Source organism: Tetrao urogallus (assembly GCF_951394365.1).
Source record: "Tetrao urogallus genome assembly, chromosome: 8".
Taxonomy (NCBI): domain Eukaryota; kingdom Metazoa; phylum Chordata; class Aves; order Galliformes; family Phasianidae; genus Tetrao; species Tetrao urogallus.
In genome coordinates, this window is record NC_136821.1 from 8,120,982 (window position 1) to 8,141,282 (window position 20,301).

At 38.1% G+C, this 20,301-nt stretch overlaps 1 protein-coding gene across 1 annotated transcript in view; it reads right to left on the reverse strand.

Moving 5' to 3' along the window:
* CCDC93 (CCC complex scaffolding subunit CCDC93) overlaps positions 1–19,785 on the reverse strand; it is a gene marked incomplete at both ends in the record, with an annotated part of 32,612 nt that extends 12,827 nt beyond the window's left edge. The window contains 12 exons of the mRNA XM_079539140.1: positions 1,247–1,363; positions 4,390–4,476; positions 5,422–5,472; positions 5,936–6,028; positions 6,452–6,491; positions 7,715–7,815; positions 10,862–10,918; positions 11,311–11,409; positions 15,071–15,182; positions 17,274–17,368; positions 18,695–18,808; positions 19,744–19,785. Of these exons, the coding sequence (XP_079395266.1) occupies positions 1,247–1,363; positions 4,390–4,476; positions 5,422–5,472; positions 5,936–6,028; positions 6,452–6,491; positions 7,715–7,815; positions 10,862–10,918; positions 11,311–11,409; positions 15,071–15,182; positions 17,274–17,368; positions 18,695–18,808; positions 19,744–19,785 (1,008 nt within the window). The remainder of the gene's footprint in view (positions 1–1,246; positions 1,364–4,389; positions 4,477–5,421; positions 5,473–5,935; positions 6,029–6,451; positions 6,492–7,714; positions 7,816–10,861; positions 10,919–11,310; positions 11,410–15,070; positions 15,183–17,273; positions 17,369–18,694; positions 18,809–19,743) is intronic.
* Between the last annotated feature and the right edge of the window lie 516 nt (positions 19,786–20,301).

Here is a 20,301-nt window from a genome sequence, read left to right on the forward strand (position 1 = left end):
CCTGACATCCAACCTAAATCTCCCCTCCCTCAACTTAAAACCATTTCCCTTTGTCCTGCACTTATCAACCCTTTCAAAGAGTTGATTCCCCTCCTGTTTTTAGGCTCCCCTTTCTCTAAAGTACTTACAGTTTGATGTAACATCACAAGCAGAAACAATAGAAATAGGACAATTTCTGATTCACTTCTTTTCCTGATGTTTTATGTTGCCATTCACAACCTGGAGCTGTGACCAAACACCTCACTCATTCTTATCCATAGGGAAACTTAGAACATTATTTTTTTTTTTATATTACAATTTTTATATTTCTCACCAATAGGCCAAATTTGAGCTAGTTAAAAAAAATCCTAATTTAAGCCCAAAGTCCACAATTCATGAAAACTGACACAAAAATTAAAGAGCTATTTGATAGGAGAACTCTTGCCAGAACTTACTGCAGTACTGCAACACGAATTTCACAATCACATTTTAAGAGGAAGTCTTGACTACCACTGATTTCAGCTTCTTCTATCTTACCCCACAAAAGCTGCCTTTGGCAAATGGCAACAGAAGATCAGCTAGGAATTTTTTACTTTAGTAAAGTGATGAAAGAATTATATTTGGCTTACAGCTGCCAGTACTTCCTTCTGTACAAAAACGTAACACAGACTGTTATGTACTGAAAATAACCAACACAGAATTCAATGGCCCTCAACTGTCAAAATGGCAAAGAGCATTACAGGACTAAGGAAATATTTACGTATTCCTGTGGATACAAAGTTCATCTGGAAACTAAAAATAGGTTTCTAATTAGGGACTCCGCTATTTTATCAGTACATTATCAGAGATTTACAAGCTCATTTTCTCCCCACTGCAAACTGCAGCCTTCTCAGTAGTGTGTGGAAAGGAAGCAAATACATTTATGCATACACCAGGAAAATGGGTAAAGGAAATGACTTGCACCAGAAATTAAAAGGTAATCCGCTCAGCATACACCAAGTTACAGGAATATTCTGTGTTACTACTTCAGCAGCTACACTATGCTACAATTTTGCAGAAGGTCAAAAATATCTGCTCCAGAAAAAAAAAAAAAGATTTTGAACATCTCAGACACTGGGGATCCATCCTGCTTTCAGGATTATAAGAATACAGCACAAAACAGCTGCAAGATTCACCCACAACTGCCAAGAGCTCACTTACCAGTCTCTCCTGCCATCCCCCACATTTATCAATGTTTTCTTCTTTGATCACCCTACACAATTCTTACCTCTTCCAGGAGTTTGGTTTTCTGCAAAATCTGCTTATTCAGAGATGCCACCTTCCTTCTGTGTTGCTGAGCAGCTCCAAGCCTTTCTGGTCGCTCCTCAGCAGAAAGCTCAGACTGCTAAAATAAAGAACAGTAACAGACTATTGAACCTCATGTCAATGTTTTTTGCCTCTACCATAGCTAAGGAGATGCCAAACTGGAGCACGCTTGAGATATTCCTCATCAAGAACTGTGTCCCACGGTCCAACAGAAACAATGACTTATTACACCAAGGTAAGAAAGCAGTCAAATAACTAAATTACATCCCAAAAGATTAGGTAATTTAAGTTATTGAGGTGCTGTGGGAATGGATAAAAATACTGCAGTAATTACTTAATTGCAGTATACTGCATCAGCAATACAGTTAAACCTACTAGGGTTATTAAACAAGAACAGCAGCACCACAAACAAATCCAAACATGCTGAAGATCCTCTTAAGCAGCAGCATTGCTTCAGTGTAAGTATGCTTCAGTATGGTATTTCCTCAACTTCTTGAACAGGAGATTATCCACACCTCAAAACGTAAATCCAGAACTCTAAAAAGCATCCAACAGTTGTCTTTAGATACTGAAACACTGGCATAGATGCAGCAAACTGAATGACAATGACATACTCAGTGAGGTAATTACATTTACCTCTCTAAGCTTTTATTTATTTTTATTTTACTTTTGTGAAGTAATTCTGACATCTAATTCTGACATCTATCCTAACAATTCGCGTACTTTCTTTCCACCTAATTAGGAAAAGAAATAATGCCTCTAAACAACACCTGAAACACTATATTAAAAAGATACACACCAAGATTTACTTCCCGTATTACCAGGGATTTGATCTATCCCTTGCACTCAGTTCTCGTGAGGCCACAACTTGCACACTGTGCTCAGTTTTGGGCCCCTCACTACAAGAAATACATTGAGGCCCTGAAGCGCACCCAGAGAATGGCAATGAAGATATGAGGGTCTGCAGCACAAGTCTTAAAAGGAATGGCTGAGGGAACTGAGATTTTTCAGTCTGGAGAAGAGAAGGCTCAGGAGTGACCTTATTCTCTACAACTCCCTGAAGGGAGTTTGCTGCGAGGTGGAGGTCAGCCTCTTCTGCCCAACTAGCAATAGAACAAGAGGGAATGGCCTCAAGTTCAGACTGGATATTAGAAAAATTTCTTCTCTGAAAGAGTGGTCAGGTACTGGAATGGGCAGTACACACATTACATGCAAACCAAGAAAACTGGAAATGTGAGAGAAAGAAATGTTAGCTAAACCAGTCTGAGACTGATCTTGCAAAAAAAAAAATAAATAAATAAAAAAAAATTAATGTGAATCCATATAGAACATCCTTGGCAACACATAGTTCCAGTTAAATTCATTAAAGTCTTCTGAGGAAGTGTATGAAGTGTGGCCATACCCCTATTTCTCCTCATTTCTACCATGCACATAGTAATTTCAATTATGCCCCAGATAAAAGAAGAAAGAGAAGTAGAAATCTATAGCATTAGTAAAATATTTAGGTTTTCTCTATTAGAAATAACTTCCCACATGGCATTATTTGTAGTGTAAAAATCGTTGTGATGAAAACACAGAAGGAACCGCTTTTTTCTCACTGTACTTTCTATGCCCTCCTAGAAGGATTCAATCTGAATCAACTGTTTTTCCAATGTTTTATAAACATGATCAGAAGAAAAACAGGAAAGCAATTGAGATTACTGACAAATCCACAAAGAATGTAGATCAATACGTTTTGCATTCCTCTCTATGAACTTGCACTGAAGGTCTCAAAGCTACCTCTATGAATGGGAATATCAGTAAATGATCGGAGAGATAATCCCTCTAACAGTAAAATTCAATGCTACTTTGAGTAATTATCCTTTAAAAAGCTGCAATGGATGGGCTAATAAAAAGCTATCATTCCTTTGAATTTACAAAGTTAACCGGGTGAGCAGAAAGCTGCATCCATTGATCTTCAGCAAAAATACAATCTTGTAAGAACAGTCTTAACAAATGGCAAAATCAGATCTAGATTTCTGCTTGCCAGCTCTCTTCACAGGAAATGCACCTGTGGATTCTATTAAAACTTTGACAGACAAACAAGCACTTCCTCCGTTCTTCAGACTATGAATAGTTACAAGGGGTTAAAATTATTAGAACAGTACATGAGTGCTGTTGTTGCTTTAATAAGCTGTTTGGTAACATCCTTAGTTCTCTTTTCCTGGTATATGCATGCACACACCCTCTTTTTTTTTTTTTTTCTTTTCAAATCCAGTAGATTTGAAAAGCGATATGTTTTTGGCTTGACTTGAATCAGTTCTTACTTCCCAGAGTATTAATCATTGTTCTACTGTAATAGTCAAGGTCTTGCTGCCTTCTCTCAGAGCAGAAGAAATGTAACATTGAAATATGACCCCTGGACTTCTGTTCTTCCAATCTTTTATAATAAAGAAAGGCGAAGAATTTGATATAGACTCTGTTGAGTTATAGGGTTTATCTCCCAAATGGGAAAGCTCCATACCTCATAAGTGTCAACAAAAAAGAAGAAATATGAGAAGACTATTGGACAAATAAGAGCGACCTATAACTCATCACTGGCAGTGATGTATTATATGTATTAATTGCTTGAAGAGCTAGATTTTCTTCTCACATTACTGTAAAGAAAACAATCACAGATGAACACAATGAGCGGAGCTAATATATGCCTCCGACTTTTAAAGCAATAAAAATTCGTCTTTTTTTATAATACTAGATTGAGAATGACAGATCCAGAACAAGTGATAATTGGAAACACACTATTTCTGTACTTAACGTTATAAAAAGCATTGAGTTTACATCTCTGATTTCAACACATAAGGGCACAGGCCCTTTATCCCTAAAGAAGTTTAAGAAGCTGCTTAACAGCCAAGATGCTTGTGAATGTAATTAAAAATACACGCTCTGCCAAAAGGTTATGTATGTTTAAGTCTAACTGAAATACTTCCCTGAATCCTGACTGTACTGTCATACACGGCATATATAAAACAGCATTGTTTTAAGACAATCAAAGCAACTGATTTGGAAGCTTTAATTAACAAGCTATCAATCACGACTTGGTAAATCTTAATCAGGAAACACACTTACCTTTTCAGCATATTCTGACACTATTTGCTTGATCTCATCCGACTGGAGTCCAACTATCTGTCCTACTGTGCTTGCTGTCAACTTGCCCTGCAATTGTATCAAAGGGACAAAATATTGAGAGTTTTGGAACTGCCTGTTCTTTTCACAGGGCAATTTCACTATGCTCTGAACATTTCAATCAACATTGAGATCAGACAAAATAATGCCTTTTCTTCTGAGATATCATGATAAACTGAAGCAACTCTTAAACGTGAATTTCTTCCCATTCCTCTCACCCAAAGAAATTTCAAGATTACTGCAGTCTAGAAGTTCCATTACATATAGATTTACTGCAGGCAACTAGGACTTTTAACTGAGAACACAATGTCAGTTGTTTTTTTTCCAAACATGTTATTCTAATGGTATTGTTTCTAATATTTATCAGCACTTCGAAAAATACCATGAAATGCACACAATTTTCCTCCACTCTTCCCCATAAAATGATTATTCAGCTGGCTGTCTTCATAAGATGAATAAAATAAGATCATACTGTATCTCAAGTAGCTGCACTGTGACATCTTTCCCCTTAAATTCTCCGTGTAAATAACATTTGAAAGAGGCACTTGTTTCAATTATTTTACCAGGATTAAGTTATCAGCCTCGTTAAGAATTATTGTCTTCCTAATACAACCATCTTTACATGCACTCTCTTCATGAACATTTAAATGCATAATAATTCCAAGACTTCAGACTCACAAGTAACTTGATTTTAGGAATAATTACCATAAAGAGTGAATGACAACTAGAAAATAAGTGCCAAAATGATAATGTTGTACTGCTCCATTTTCCAAGAATGAAAACAATTCAAGACTGGAGAAAACTGTACTAACATTTGCATGAATATCCTCACCCCTGTATCATAACAGTACATCATACCCATGTACTATGGAGCCTGACAAAGTAGAAACACTGATGATGAATATGAACTGTGACTGCTAAAACATAACCAACCACAATTTAAATAAAGCTGTATCAATTTTAGACATTGTTTACCTCTTCTGTTGCCATTGCAGCCATTCCAGTCATCAGAGTTTTAATGCGAAGCTAGGATAAAACAACAGGTATTACACAAATCTTCTATTACCTAACTTATCTCTGACTATTGACAGTGGCAGATGTATACAACTAATATAACATAACGTGTATTTCAATGCATGTAATGGGATAGCAAATCTGTGAAAGTTAATTCAGAGGTGTCTGAAACTACCAAATACAGAAAAACTCTATAAGAGTACATACTGTAAGTTAGCCTGCAGCTCCTGTATCAACCCAAACCTTTACCTCCTAAAAATGCTCAGAGTCCAAAGCAGAATTTACTTTTTTGTTACTGAATACCAATAAACATTTAATTCTGGGACACTGACTTCAAGTTCCATATTCTCTTCAGGAAAGCAAGCACAGAAATCTTCCTTCCTGAAGCGAATGACAATGATAGAGGAGAGCAGTGATAACTGTTTCCCTCCCCACCAGTTAGTTTCATCCACGCCTATTTAGACAGATGACACACCTCTTCAGCTGCCCGAAGGTCATCTTCATCACAAGGCTCAGCTTTTCCTGCTGCTGCAAGCCCTGAGGGTAGCATAATTTTCTTATCTTCAGTCTTTTGAAGAGAAATTAAGAAAATATTAAATCTAATTCCAGTAATCTAAAGTATTAATACAGACAGCAAGGAGAAAAAAGAAAATAACAACAACAAAAAAACCCAGATCTACTATGTTCCAGTTACGGAAACATTTCAGCTACTGGAACAGCCTCACACATCATTTCATTTTCATGACAGCCTTTTCACACTTCATAAGTGTTCTAGCTCTTCAAGACAGTGTCCCTGGCTGGCTAGACACATCTTTGGCACAGATCCATTATTCCATAATCTTCTGAGAACTACCAGCCCCACAAGTCAATTGTGTAACCCGAAATATGATGTTGTGTATCTTTAAGATCTTACAGCAACCAACGCTCCAACAAAAGCAATGCAATTATTCCAAAAATTTGAGTATGTTTTAAAAGTTCAAAAGTTTTTCACCTGTTCTGTTTTTCCTGCTTGTCTGCTAAATCCATACCTCCTAAAAGAATAACAGTAACATGAAATAAACACATTGTTGTCTCCAATTTCCACAAAGAAATTAAATTTCTATCAGTTTTTACTGATAAGATTCACTAAAAAGTGATTCATTCAACAAAACTAGCATCCAAAGCTAGGCTCATGTTAGTTTTGGAATTCTTTACATTAATGAAATAAGCAGGTACTACAGCATATTTACAGAACAATTCCATCTCAGTCCACTCTTTCCATTATGATTTGCACATCTAGACTCTTCTTACAATGTTGGGACATAAAGGGCTGCTCTCCTTTCAGTCAGAATTTAATCCTGAACAATTAGCTTCTGAATTCTAGAAAGGCCTTAGGAAATTGTAAGTACGATCTACACTCAGAGAAAACAGTCTTACGTGCTTTGATGAACCTGTAATTTCTTTGTGAAGTTCAGTGTTCAGAGCCTCAAAGATATACTCACAATTTTCTACCTCTTTTTCTGGAGAAGCGAAATTGATATTTGAATTATGTTGCTAGTTGAGAAATACTATCTTAAATAAAAATCAGGTAGAAAGGAATTTTAGAGATGAGCAACTTAGACACACTTATGAAGCACTAAACCCACAGCATGCCAGTCACAAAGAGCGATGCTTTCTGTATGACTGGATCACAGCTACATCTCTTTAATTCCTTAACTACTGCAGAAGCAGGACTATTTATGCCTTTAATGGCTCGAAGTTAAAAGTGTAACTGTCACTTGTTCTCCATTTATTCAACACTCATACTTAAGGGGTAAATTCAGTCCTATTTTATGACAGCATAACTCCAAGTTTTCAAGAATTCACCAACATTAAGTTCTCTCTGCATTTTAAAGCTTAGCAACGTAGGCAAAGTGATAGAGCATCACCCTCCCACAGAATATGTACAAAGCTGTTTTAATATAGAAACATTCAACAGTATTGCCATCATTGCATAAGCCATTTTTAAGAAGCAAAGAATAAGTACATTCAATAAACATAACTCACTAAAGGGGCAAAGTCAGAAAATGGGTTCCCAATGGTGGTACAACATGGTTCATTGTCCATATACATATATATAGCATAGAGTTCACAGGGGAATAGGATGAGTAAAATAAGTCTGAAACCTGACTGGACTATATCTGAAAGCTTGATTCTCAAGTAGAATTAAAAACAAAACACGATCAATTTTTAAACGTACACAACATAAAACCCTCAAACAAACCAAGTCTTTCACCTGCCATATTCAAGAAGCGTAGCATGAACCTTTGATTCCTCATCTACCAGTTCTTCAGCTCCCTTCTGACGTTTGTATTTTCTCTGGGGTTTGTAAACCTCCTGTCAGACAAGACAGTGAATGAAGTCAGAGCTCGGAGAAAGCATTTTTTACTCAATAAATAAATAAGCAGAGCATTACTACTTATAGTGGCATTTTAACATTGCTTGTTTTCAAACTCAATGTACTTCAACACCTGATACTTCTTGGGGTTTTTTTTGGAATTACACAAAATGTTACACTAAATTCATTTCCATGTGCTACAGAATCTGTTTTTCCACATTTTAAAGAAACAAGAACGAGTTATTTGACAAGAAACATCATTTCTTCAACCTTCTCCTTAATCACATTTTAAAGAAGAATGAGAAACAACACAACAAATCTACTAAAAAAAGTAATGAAGGTTCTACAATTTACCTAATAATGCCAAGGTATAGAATGCTTCCTCTTTTACTAGTCAGTTCTACTTATAAGGATATTAATTAAATATAACCATTATCTACACAATCACCACAGATTTATCCAGTCACAAGAACTAAAGCAGATCCTACTGCCATTTAAGGAACAAAATGATCCTAACAAATCTTTTTGCTAAAATCTCGTGCTATTATCCTAGGGTGATCTTAGAGCTGGATGACAATCCATCAACAAAACAAGGATTCATGGAACACCACAAGTTGACATTTACTCTTATCCTTTTCTTTTTTTTTTCCCCCCCTGAGAGGGAGTTCCAACCTTCATCACAGCAGAGAAAAACTTCATCATCATTACCAAAGAGTCAACAACAAAAAGCAACAGTTTTATTTCCTTTGGTTTGTTTTACATTGGAATAATTTAAAACCCCTCAAGAGCCAGGCTCAGAATGGTTAAAACAAACACATAACTAAAATAAAAGATGGAGTTGAAGCTTGTGCTTTTTATATATGCTTTTTTTAATATGCTTAGCTTCAAACAATTCTATTTGTGCAGGACAAATGATTCAATGCAAGAAGTCGCAAAGGAAAATAAAAGTGACTATGCTTTGCTTGATATAATCTTGTATACAACACAAACTGATTTTCTACAGTTCTTGAACTTTAACCTTGCTAAACCAGTTTTCAACCTCTTTCAAAGACACATAATCCCAAAGTAGAGATTTTAAACAAATCAGAATATTATTCCTTGGCAAATTTCTCCTGAATTTACAAGTTATCTTTACAATTTTTCACTTGTTTCCAAACTGAATTTCTGTCATCTTTGTTTCAAACCTTGTTACATTTTTACCAGTAACATCAACAAGCCTTTTGCCATGAAGAAACTCCCACAACATGCATTTGCACACCCACAGAAAAGCAATGAAAGTCATAGCTTTTACAGTGGTACAAAATACTGTATATAAAGTGTAGCCACAGTACCATTAACATTAGCCTTGGCATTAGCCAATCAAATACTTGAACAAAGTCACTGTAAGAGAATTTCCATTTAATAGACACTCACTTTTCTATGGCAGTACTTACTGTAATAACCATTACTGATATTTAATATTCCCTTTTCTAACCTTGGGACCATAAATCACACTGTACTGTCCCTCTGAGTAAAGAAGGGCAGGTCCTTAGAGCACAGGTCTAATGATGAATTCAGACAACAGCCTAATCTTTCACACATGGTGATTCTCTTTTAGGAAAGTTGATTTCTCTTCCAATTCCATTGTAAGGCAATTTAAAGGTGACCTGCAGAAGTCTTGAGATTATATCCTTCCTTCCAGTTTCTATAGACAGACAGGAAAGCTTGTGTGCCTTTTCCCCTTAAAATTCATTCTCCACATTCCTCTGGACTACACTCATGTGTTGATACCTTAAAAGATCTCATGAATTAATCTTCTGTTCCCTCTGTTTAGAAGGTTATACTGGTACACAGATAAAACAATCACACTCATTTATGATGGAGATAACTCCCTCCACCCCCCAGAAAAAACCCAAACAATCCAACAAAACTGACAAATAAAAATATCTCAAGAACAAAAAAAACACCATCCTGAAATGGGTAACAACAGTTACTAATGCCTGTAATTAAAACTGTCATGGCAGAAATAATTATTCAAACATATTAGTGAGAGATCATACATCAGTCATCATCTGAGGACACTTACAGCAACACCCTTTTAAAACATACATTAATTCAACCACATAACATTCAGTTCAGCAGAACTCACGTAGTTCATTTGGAAAAATAAATGCCTTCAAAATATGACAAAAGAATAAGATGATTTGTCTGGTGCAGTCCACTAAACAAGTGATCACATTGCCCACCATACCAGCACTTAACACCTCTGTCCACAAATGAGAGTGTAAAACACCTGGCAGGAGCTGCCTGAAATAGCAGTGATTTTCCCAGAAGAACAGCATTTTCACCACTTTTTGGAAGACTCCTGGAAGTGCCCTATTCAAAGCACACCTACATTTCTCATCATTTCTCAAAACACGTTTGCAAGCAAGCTGGCAAAAATAAGACAGCAAGCAAGGACAGAAATCTGAGCTATTAGCCAGGCATCTGAATTCAGATAAGAGGCAATGACACATCCTGGAAGCATTTGTTAAAAAGCTTTCAAATATATAAACAGAGTTGGAGGATCTGGATTGAAGGAGGAAGAACCCAATGGATACCATCTTTCCAAATCAACATTTGCTACCTGAAGATAACTTCCCCGAAGCATGGTGTATATTTTCACTGCTAACTCAAACAGTAAAAATGACAAGGTCTGAAATGCAGACATTTAAACTCAAGACATCACTGCCATTTTGATAAAATTCAAAATAAATTAAGCCCAGTTGCTGATGGCTTCAGACAAACAGCCCAGTGAAGGCTGAACAACCTGTAAGCAACCCTGTGATATGTTTGATAGCATGGAACACCTTGCACTATGTTGGTGGTTTACCTAGATGTACCTAAAAGGTTTCCAACATCAAGTGTTGTCTTCTGTAACCCTTCCTGAGAATGATATTCAGCATAGGAGCTTCTCAGGAGAAAATCCAGGAGCAGATGCTTCAAGCAGAATTAAACCAAACGCTATCATTCATTACTACAATTGCTTGCTTCTTGATCATTAGAAAATAATAATAGTTTACTTACAAAGATATCAGTAACTGTTTTGATAGCCTTCTCTTTTCTTTGCATAAATTCATCATCCTGCAAGACATCAGAGGCGATTAAAAATACCAGGAATGAAGACTTAATCTCAACCATTGTAATAAGTTTAGCAAACAAATTTGTCAAATGCTTTCTAACTGAGTTGACCAATTGTTTGCTGAAATGCTAGTGATTTCCTATAGCAGAAAAATATTTGTTTCTCACATCTGCTAGGTAGGCACATCTTTAAAACTGTATCCAGAGTGGCAGTCTTTTTGGTCTCTGCTTATACAGTATCTGACATTTATGCAAGCCTAGTCCTTCTAGGGGATCTCATTACTACATTACAGAAAAAGAAAGTTGGCATGAACACTTCACAGAGCTGTGATGCTGATACTGCACCCAGGCATTCTACATACTGTAACAGAAAAGCAAATTATTTTCTGTCTTACCTCTGGAAGTCTATGAGTTTTTTGAAACTGTGATATAGAGTAAGAACGGATATAGTCCCCCATTTCTTCCCTTGTTTCTATTGCACGTTTCACCAGCCACTGAAAAAGAAATCTGCATCAGTGGGAAAAGGAAGGAAGACAACAACAGCCAACATGGAACTGCTGCACAATTGTTTTTAATACAATAAAGAAAAACACAAACAAGAAAATTTATTTGTGTAGATGGTAACTGAAGGACCTACTCCTACTCCTAAATAAAGACCAGCATTAGCTACTGTATAAGCATCACGTTGGCGATTCCTCTATGAATTAAAGAGAGGAATGAAAGGTCGAATCACACAACTAATAAGAAATTATAAGAAATCACATGGCTACCCTTGCAGTTGTAATTTCACATGTAAACACCTAAACAACCTTCATTCTGCTTCATTTCTTATATTGTACAACACAAACCACTTCTGAGCCACTCTGTTCACATTACAGAGGGGTTCAACAGGCTAAAGACTGAACTGACTCCCCTTCCACACTTCTTGGAATGGGGCCTGATACCCAACCCCGAAACACTTCTATGTATGTGATTTTAAACAGTATTGCAGAATTAGTTATGCTCCTTCATGATTTCCCCTATAGTTAGCTTGTAGTACAATTTCTCATATACTGAGTTGCTTTTATATTTTAATTAATTTCTTACAAGAAGTATGGAAAGTATTGAAAGTATTGAAGCTTCAACTACTAGGAATTCTCAGCTGTCAAACTGATTTATAAACACCATGAAATCTTCACAACTACAAGTAAAGTTCATCTGAATTCTACCAAGATCGATTTGTGTGATCCAAATATTAGCATCTCAAATAAATGTATTCCAAAAAGAAAAATGATGAGTCTCTGAAATGCAAATAAGCATGTATCACTTTCAGCATTATTCATTTAGATTGCATTTTAAAGGAAGAAAAAAAAAAAAAAAAAGAAATCAATAATTGACTTCCCCCAGAAGATCTACAGCCCTCCTTATCCCTTCTAATAATATGAGTTGGAGAAACTTTATATCCAAGCAGGATGAAGCTACTAACTTCACAGTAGCACACTTTTAGCTAGTAACACACTTTTACAATGTACGTGTGACCAGGATACTAAGTAATTAGATTTTCAATAGTATTCATCATTACTACTTGTTAAACATTATTAACATTGTACTTCCATAACATAGAGCAAAACCACAGTAGTACACAAAACAGTGGAACTTCAGTTTTCTGGCATTTCTGTTTATACCATGGAACAGTCAGTGTAGCTCAAACTCACCAGACCATGACATCTATTCTATCAGCCAGCAAAAATTATATCACATTCTATAGTCAAAACACTACTATGCTATATGAGCCATCAGGGTTGTCCCTCTGCTTCACTACTTACGGCACAGCCTGTGGTTCCAAAAAGTAATGTGCTTACAGACAGACACAAAAAGATGACTATACTCTGCATGCAGGCAGGTATACCCCTATTTACTCCAAGGATGCCTTCAGGAGCACACTTTAAAACAAAGAAAGATAGTCCAGGTAGCTTCTACATAGTCTGTGGACATTCTTCTACAAAGCAAGCTTGAACTGTTCAGGCTGTTCACAGCCCAGGTGAGCAGTCAGAGTGGAGGCAAATGGGCTGGAATTGGACATAATCACAAGCTGAACAGATCTGGGCTCTCAGTGCTAGGGCCCAGCACAGAATTTGTCTTTTCTCATTAGTCCATAGCACACCACTAGGATGTGACCTCATGAGTATTGGCTCTGCCCCATTAGAAGCCACTACATCTAGGCTCTACACATTTCAACTATTTTTTCCTGTTACAGATCATTGATCTTTTTCACAACTACAACTCCACTGTGAAACAATGCAACTTTGAGCCTATGAAGTTTTCAAGAACCATATGCCTGCGAAAGACAAAAACATTTCTTGAGATATTTATAAGACCACACAAAAAGCCACAGGAGATTCAAGTACACTTTAAATACTGTCAGAGAAGATAAATCTTGTGAGCTGTTGACAGCCTGTGCAGCAGGTCACATCAGAGATCAGATCCAACTTGGGATTCAAGTTTGAGCCAAAACCAGTTTTCTGCGCTATAAACACGAAAGCGAAGGGAGCACGCTGACAACAAGAGAGCTCAAAATATAAGCTATAAATTGCAAAGCACACCTTCACACAAGATTGTGTATGTACTTTTCCCTGTAAACACAAGCAGAATTCACTCAGAAGAACTTCACCATATCTGCTCACTGGGTTCTGACTTTTTAAGTCTTTTTTTTTCCCCCATTTTTAAAAAAAGAAAAAAATGTTTTACAGCCTGTGGCAGTGAGCCAGGACAATTTAATTCTTCCTATTCAGAAGGATTCAGCTAAATTCCTGCTAATGAGTTCACTGGACTAGCTTGCACAGTGCAAAAGCTTTTGGAACACAACTCTAAGCAGAGGAAAGAGCTTCTGTATCACCTGAGGACTGCCTTGTGATTTATAGTTAGTAAGTGAATATTGAAAACAGCTATGAATTGAGTGAAGTGTCATTATCAAATACACAATTCCTATAAGCCGTGGTGTCTTAGGCCTGTTAAGATCCTGCGGCCTTCCAGAAAATGACAGAAAGCCACGTTTCCAGAAAGTGATCTTTTAAACCAACAACTTACGTTCACCAAGAAAGACTTTCTTGACCAAGCATGGATTAGCTGTACTAGCAATTAAGACCAAGTGTCCAGAAGTAACATCCTAAATCAAATTTTGGACAAAGGAGGTTAAGAGAAAAGAATACCTGGTGGTACATTTTTTGGAGCAGAAGTAATAATTTACATTTTCACTTTAGGACAGGAATTATTCTTCCTGTGAGAGATGTCATTTACACGATATATGTAGCCAATTATTATCATTTCAAATTGATCAGGGCAAGAAATTAATCTGAGGTAGGTTTTCTTCACCAGTAGGATAGAAGTTCAGAAGCACAAAATCACATTGACAAAGTACAAGTTTACCTCTGTAAGCAGGAAGATTACAGCTTGAAAGCTGTGTACTAGTAGCATATCTGGGGGAAAGAGAGTTAAGAGTAATTTCCCTCAAGAGCCTCTCACTACAAGATAAGAAAACCAGGAAGTTCTCCTTGCTTCTTATAAACTGGAATTTATATGAAACTCTTGCTTGCTACACTCTTTCATAGGAAGGAGGAAAGGAGATAAAGAAAAAGCCTGGCCAGACTGCCTCTGCTTTCCCTGTTTATGAGGAATACGTTTTTGTGTGCAGATGAAGTTAAAGTCTGAAGAATGACAATAACATACCAAGCATTCTTAAGATACCACATGTAAATGGAACTTATCACATGTCAGTCTGAATCTTAATAAAATGGAGAACTATGAGGATGCATGTGGTCAGTGCTGCTCAGCAAACACATAGCAATAGGTCACATCAGACAGATTTATTTTTCCACTCATACAGTCCTTCAGTTCTTTTAAGCAGACAAATACCACAAGAGACACTTCAAAGAATTCAGCATCTGTGTTTTTCTTATCTATAATCTATACTAAACTATACTAATACTATACTATACTAAACATCTATAATGCCATTCAGCTCTTCGAAAGCATTCATGTGAACTACCTTTCTATCATTACTCATTTCAAAGTTAAATAAAGAGACAAACAGTACTACGGTATGGAACCTTGTTAAAGTCTAAACGCAAATTTTATGGCCTTTTTCAGCAAAGTATTGATACATAGCACAATTATTACCTGTACAACAGGAAATATATGAATGAAATCCAGACCCTGGATCTGATGCGGTTCCAAACGATGAGGACACTTCATTTTTGGTAATACTGACACAATTTTTTCAGTTAAGGCACTATTAGGAGGGAAAAAAAAAAAGTAACCAAACAAAAACAGATGAACACAAATGCACACGTACCCCAATTTTCTCTTGAAAATTTCCAATTATTTTTGCAAACACAATTAGCAGTTAGAAAGTTCCCTCTAGTGGCTTCCATTGCATACAGCTGTAACTTTCAGTTACAGAATAACTTCTACATTGCACTATATATTCCCCAGCAATGATTAAATCACCTGTCATTTCAGATGAAATTGCTCACCTAAGATACAAAATGCTAGATACAGTGTTTATTTTTATGTGTGTATGCTGTCTTTTAGCAATACTCTGTAAAAGATATGCATTCAAAGACTAAAACATCTCTTCTAAGGACTTAAAAATTTGTTTAATAAAACTGCCAAATTATCCCAATGTCATTACTGAAAGTTTAGGAGTACAAATATGTACTACACCTAACTGCTAAGCAGAGTATAGTTCATATGGTTGTGGTTTGAAGTGGATAAAACTGAATTTACCAGCAATTATTTCACTCCGATCTGGTGAAATGAAAAGGTTACTCTAACAAAGCATCCACCTACAAGAACACCATTCTGCTTCCAAAAAAATCCCTCATTGTAGAGCGAGGCCTTTTTTGCTGCCCGTACTCTACACTGCATTTTAAAGCAGGTGTCAGCATCAAGAATGAACGTGGAGAAATTAGATTTTCCCATGAAGGAAAACAATTAAGTGGCCCAGTACCGACTTCAGTGATATCCTGCACTGCTCAGATCAGATGGACAACTGATACTCTGACAGAAATGAAGAGGAAGAAGAGGGATGAGACAGACTAGAGTCTTGGAATAGTGCCTTTACAAAATACAAATAAATCATTTCTGCTGCTGTGGGAGTTAAGCTTGGTTTTTTGTTTCGCCAGTTTTACATGCAGTCAGTTGGAGAGAGAAAAGAACATTTTAAGAATAACTTAATTATTTCCTGTTCTTAAGGGTAAGAAACATTTTCTTGGCAGCTAACAACAACAAAAAAAAAACAGAACAAGAAAACCCACCACTACCATCTTCATCGCTCGTCTAAATTTAATTGTGTTTTTTTGCTTTATGTAGCTGTGATGATCAAGTAGTTCTAAATTTAATGGAGTAACAACAAATCTTTATTTCTAAATGCATTAAAGTCTTGCCAATGCTAAATGATTTTTGAGAAAACAGTACAGACTCTTTCCAACTACATGGAGAAAGTAAGTCTCTTCTATAACTTCTATAACTATAACTTACTTTCCACGAACTTTAACTATGGCTCTTATCACAGAAACACAAAGAAATAATGCAGTTCAGAATTGATTCTCTCTCTCATGATTTTTCTCATTGATTTTCACAGCCTTTCCGAATACTCCTAAACCAGCTAATCCCTGTGAATTCCTTGCATGAGAAATTATACTGAAACAAAATGGTCTCATTAGGGCACAATAAGGATAGGTAACTGTTTTGGCAACAATGTCATGGTTTAGATTCTGTCTGCTGATGCCTACAGTTGCAACCCAGAATCAGACAGAGGAATCAGAGGTTACTTCTGCAGACACAGGGAACTCAAGGATGGTCTTCTACTGTTGCATTCCACAGTTTCCAGTTTCCAGCAGTGTGGTCTTTCTGTCCTTTGTTTTGGCCTCTGCATCATCCCTCGTGCCAGCACAAGCATCTGTACAGCTGCACAGAAACCTGGAGCCAGTAACTGATTCATGTTAAAACTATTTTCCTTTTTTTTTTTTTTCGGTAGGTTTTAAGCTGGATCAGTTCTCAATCCAGTTTATTATTCAGCCAAATAAATGCTTTTGCTGCATAGTAGGGATATGTAAGAGTACAGCAGCCCAGAGGGGGTAACACTGCCTTTATTTACAATAAGCTTCTTTCTGGTCTTACAGTTCATAGAACCACAGCCTGAGAATCCCAGAAACCCACAGAATGTTTTGAAAGTTAGTGATCTTGAAAACGAAGAAACTTTGACTGAAAATCCTCGTTACAAACAGGCAAATATCAGATAATTCTTCCTATCCTTTCTTTTTTCCTTAGACCAAAAAACAAAACAAAACAAAACACTGTTGCCATTTCAACAACTTACATTTTCTGACCAATAGTCGAGTTCTCCTGAAACAATAAATCAACGTCGATATCAAAGTTGCAGGTAGTGATGCACCACGTCATACCACCTACAACCTACCAGAGGAGCAACAGCATGGTTAGTGCCAAGGGAACCTGAAGAGACAGAAACAAATATATCCTACAATCCTAAATGCTGACATTCGTAACACCAAGCGCTATGTGTGCAGTATAAAAATGGTCATGTACATCCCTAACTCTGTAGAGAATTTTCAGACCCTGTTCCTAGAGCTACTTAGGCATATTTAAACTCCTCAGCCATTTAATCAACCTTTCATTAAACACTAAAGTACTGAAAGACAATCTCGTGCAAACATATCCAATGTAACCTAAATGTATGCGAATATGATGAGCATAAGGAACAGTTTAAAACAGAAAAACTTAACATCATACTTATAAGGTTTCTAAGATTAATTAGCCCTCTTGACAAACACTTAACCAGTATTCTTTCCATCTTAGCAGCCAGTTGTTTTCAATAGCAATGCTTGCTTTGTAAAAGTTGGGCACTGTCAATTGCAATTGCATTCAGGCATGTATAAACCTGATGCATACACTTCTATGCAGAAAAGCAGCATTACACCCCAAGGCTGTCTCCTTGGAACTACTTTGTGTGTGCGTGCACAGCCTCTGTAACACCTAAGATCAGTAATGCCATGCAGTTCTCAGAAACTGAAGCTGTACTGGAAAATACAGCTGTGCTATGAGCAAAGGAACAGCAGAAAACAGAAGTGTCCATTTAAAAAACTCCTCTCAAACCTCTGTGCAGGAACTTCTCACAGTGTCAGCACTAAAACAATTCAGAAGTCTCTTTTCAGCTTGAACTTTGCTCATTGTCACTATCACATACTTCCTGCCTCGGACAATGAATGCTTGATACACATGACACTTTACAGATATGTAAAACAGCCCCAAAATAATTTCACTAAAATAACCATTCTGTTCTTTCACAAATTCTCTCACTACAAATCTCTCTCTTTTAAAAATTATTGTGCTCTTTATAAAAAGCAAGAAGTGTTTATCTCCAAACATCAGGTATTCCTAGTAGTTTTAGCTGCAGTTGACAGAGGTGCAGAATTCCCTAAATATGACTCAAACTTAAGCCGTAACATGCACAGAAAAGCATATCAGCAATTGGTTTGAACCCAGCTGTCTCTTTTAAGACAGACTTCATTGCATAAAAATGTTTTACAAAACATAAGAGGTGCATACTGTTTGAAAAGGGCTCATGTGCAGACACATTTAAATGGCAAAGCCATTGCAAATGTTGCAAATGTCTTTTATTTTTGAACAAGAGTCACCTAGACTTGCTAAACTAACTTGAAAGAAAAACGTAATCCACATATACTTTAAAAAGGTTTTTGTAAAATAATGCATTAGTCTCACCTTGTCAAAGGGCGATAACCCTTTGATTCTTGCTCGGAAATACCCAGCAGCCACCAACAGTTCCAAAATTTCCATCAGCTTGATGTTTTGTTCCTCATCTTCCCTTGTTTCAACCTGACAAATGAGCAACAGAACACTCATTCAACGTTTCTCCCCTCATACTTCCTATGAATGTTTTCCAGACTTAAATATCTTAACATAGGACAAGTTAGAGAAACCATGGGCTGCCATTAACTCGGTTGTTTCAGTGAAAAATATTAAAGAAGTACTGAATGCATGGATTAAACGCCACGTTTTTTTTCCCCACCCATTTAAATACTACAATCTGTCTCTCCTATCCAAACTCCTGGTCTGTACCCTGTCCCAATGGCCGTAACACAGGTCATTTATTCTCAGTTAGGTACATTTCCTTCAATTTCAGCCTTCACATGACAGCCCAGCCCACATTACCACATCTACTTATTTATTTATTTATTCGTTCTTAGAGAAAAACCAGTAGATAATTTGTTGTGGCTTTCCACAGTTCAGGCAAGGCAATTTTAGACAAAGTATGGCTTTAAAAAAAAAAATTCATCTAGTTTTTGCTAGCGGTAGGTTGGGTGTTCCTTACCAAGGCAGCGCTCCCCTAAAAGTGTTAGGGTTTTTTTTGTTTTTTAATTTGTTTTTCTATGATAAGGGACGGTGACCCACAGAACCCAGCGGAGGCAGGGAGCACCCAGGGCTCACAGGCAGGCCGGTAAACCGGGACACGAGGCAGCGGGCCCTCCTTTGGGCACCGCACGCTGCAGACACCCCTCACCCCACCACCCCCCCCCATTCCCCACCAGCTCTCCCAAAACCTTCCCCCGCCTCTCCGGCACGAAAGGCCGAGCAATGTCACGGCGCACGGCTGACCCAAGGGAGCCCCGACGCCGCCGGGCCCCGCTCCCCCCGGCCCCACAGCACAACGCAGCGCCGCACGAAGCCCCGGGAGCGGCCCCACGGCGCGCGGCCGGGGGAAGCCGGGCCTCTCCGCCAGGGAGAAGCGGGGAGAAACGCGGCCGCGGTACCTCCTGCGGGGCCCGATGCTCCTGTCCCCGGGGAACCACCATCGCCCTCCGCCTGTCACGTCCGCTCCCCCCGCCGCAGCGCAGCGCCCGCCCGAAGGGCTGTTCCCGGCCGGCGGCTGCCGGGTTCCCCCACCCCCGCTCAATGGTTCGCCCGCACCCTCCTTGCGTACAAGCGCATCCGGGCCGTGCCATTCGCGGCAAGGGGGTGCGGGGGAAGGAGGGCGGGGGCTCCTCATGTGACCGCTCGCTCGGAGCGCGGCCGCCAGGGATCGCCTCTTCCACCCGTTGGAGGGCAGCAAAGCGAAGCGGAGGGCGGCCGTGCTGATCGGAACGATCATAATAAAAGCAAAAATACGCCGGGCTGGCTCGGTCCGCATCCTGGTGTAACCGCAGTCCATGTCTTAATTAGAGTTGCAGAAAACTGTCGCGCAGCCCAAGAGACCGACGTGAGCAATGCACGCCTTCGTATCTGCTTTCTGCTACGGGGAGCTGTGAGGCTCTCATTTGTCACGCAGAGGTTGAAGCAAACACACGGGAAAGAAGGACAAGAAGTGCTGA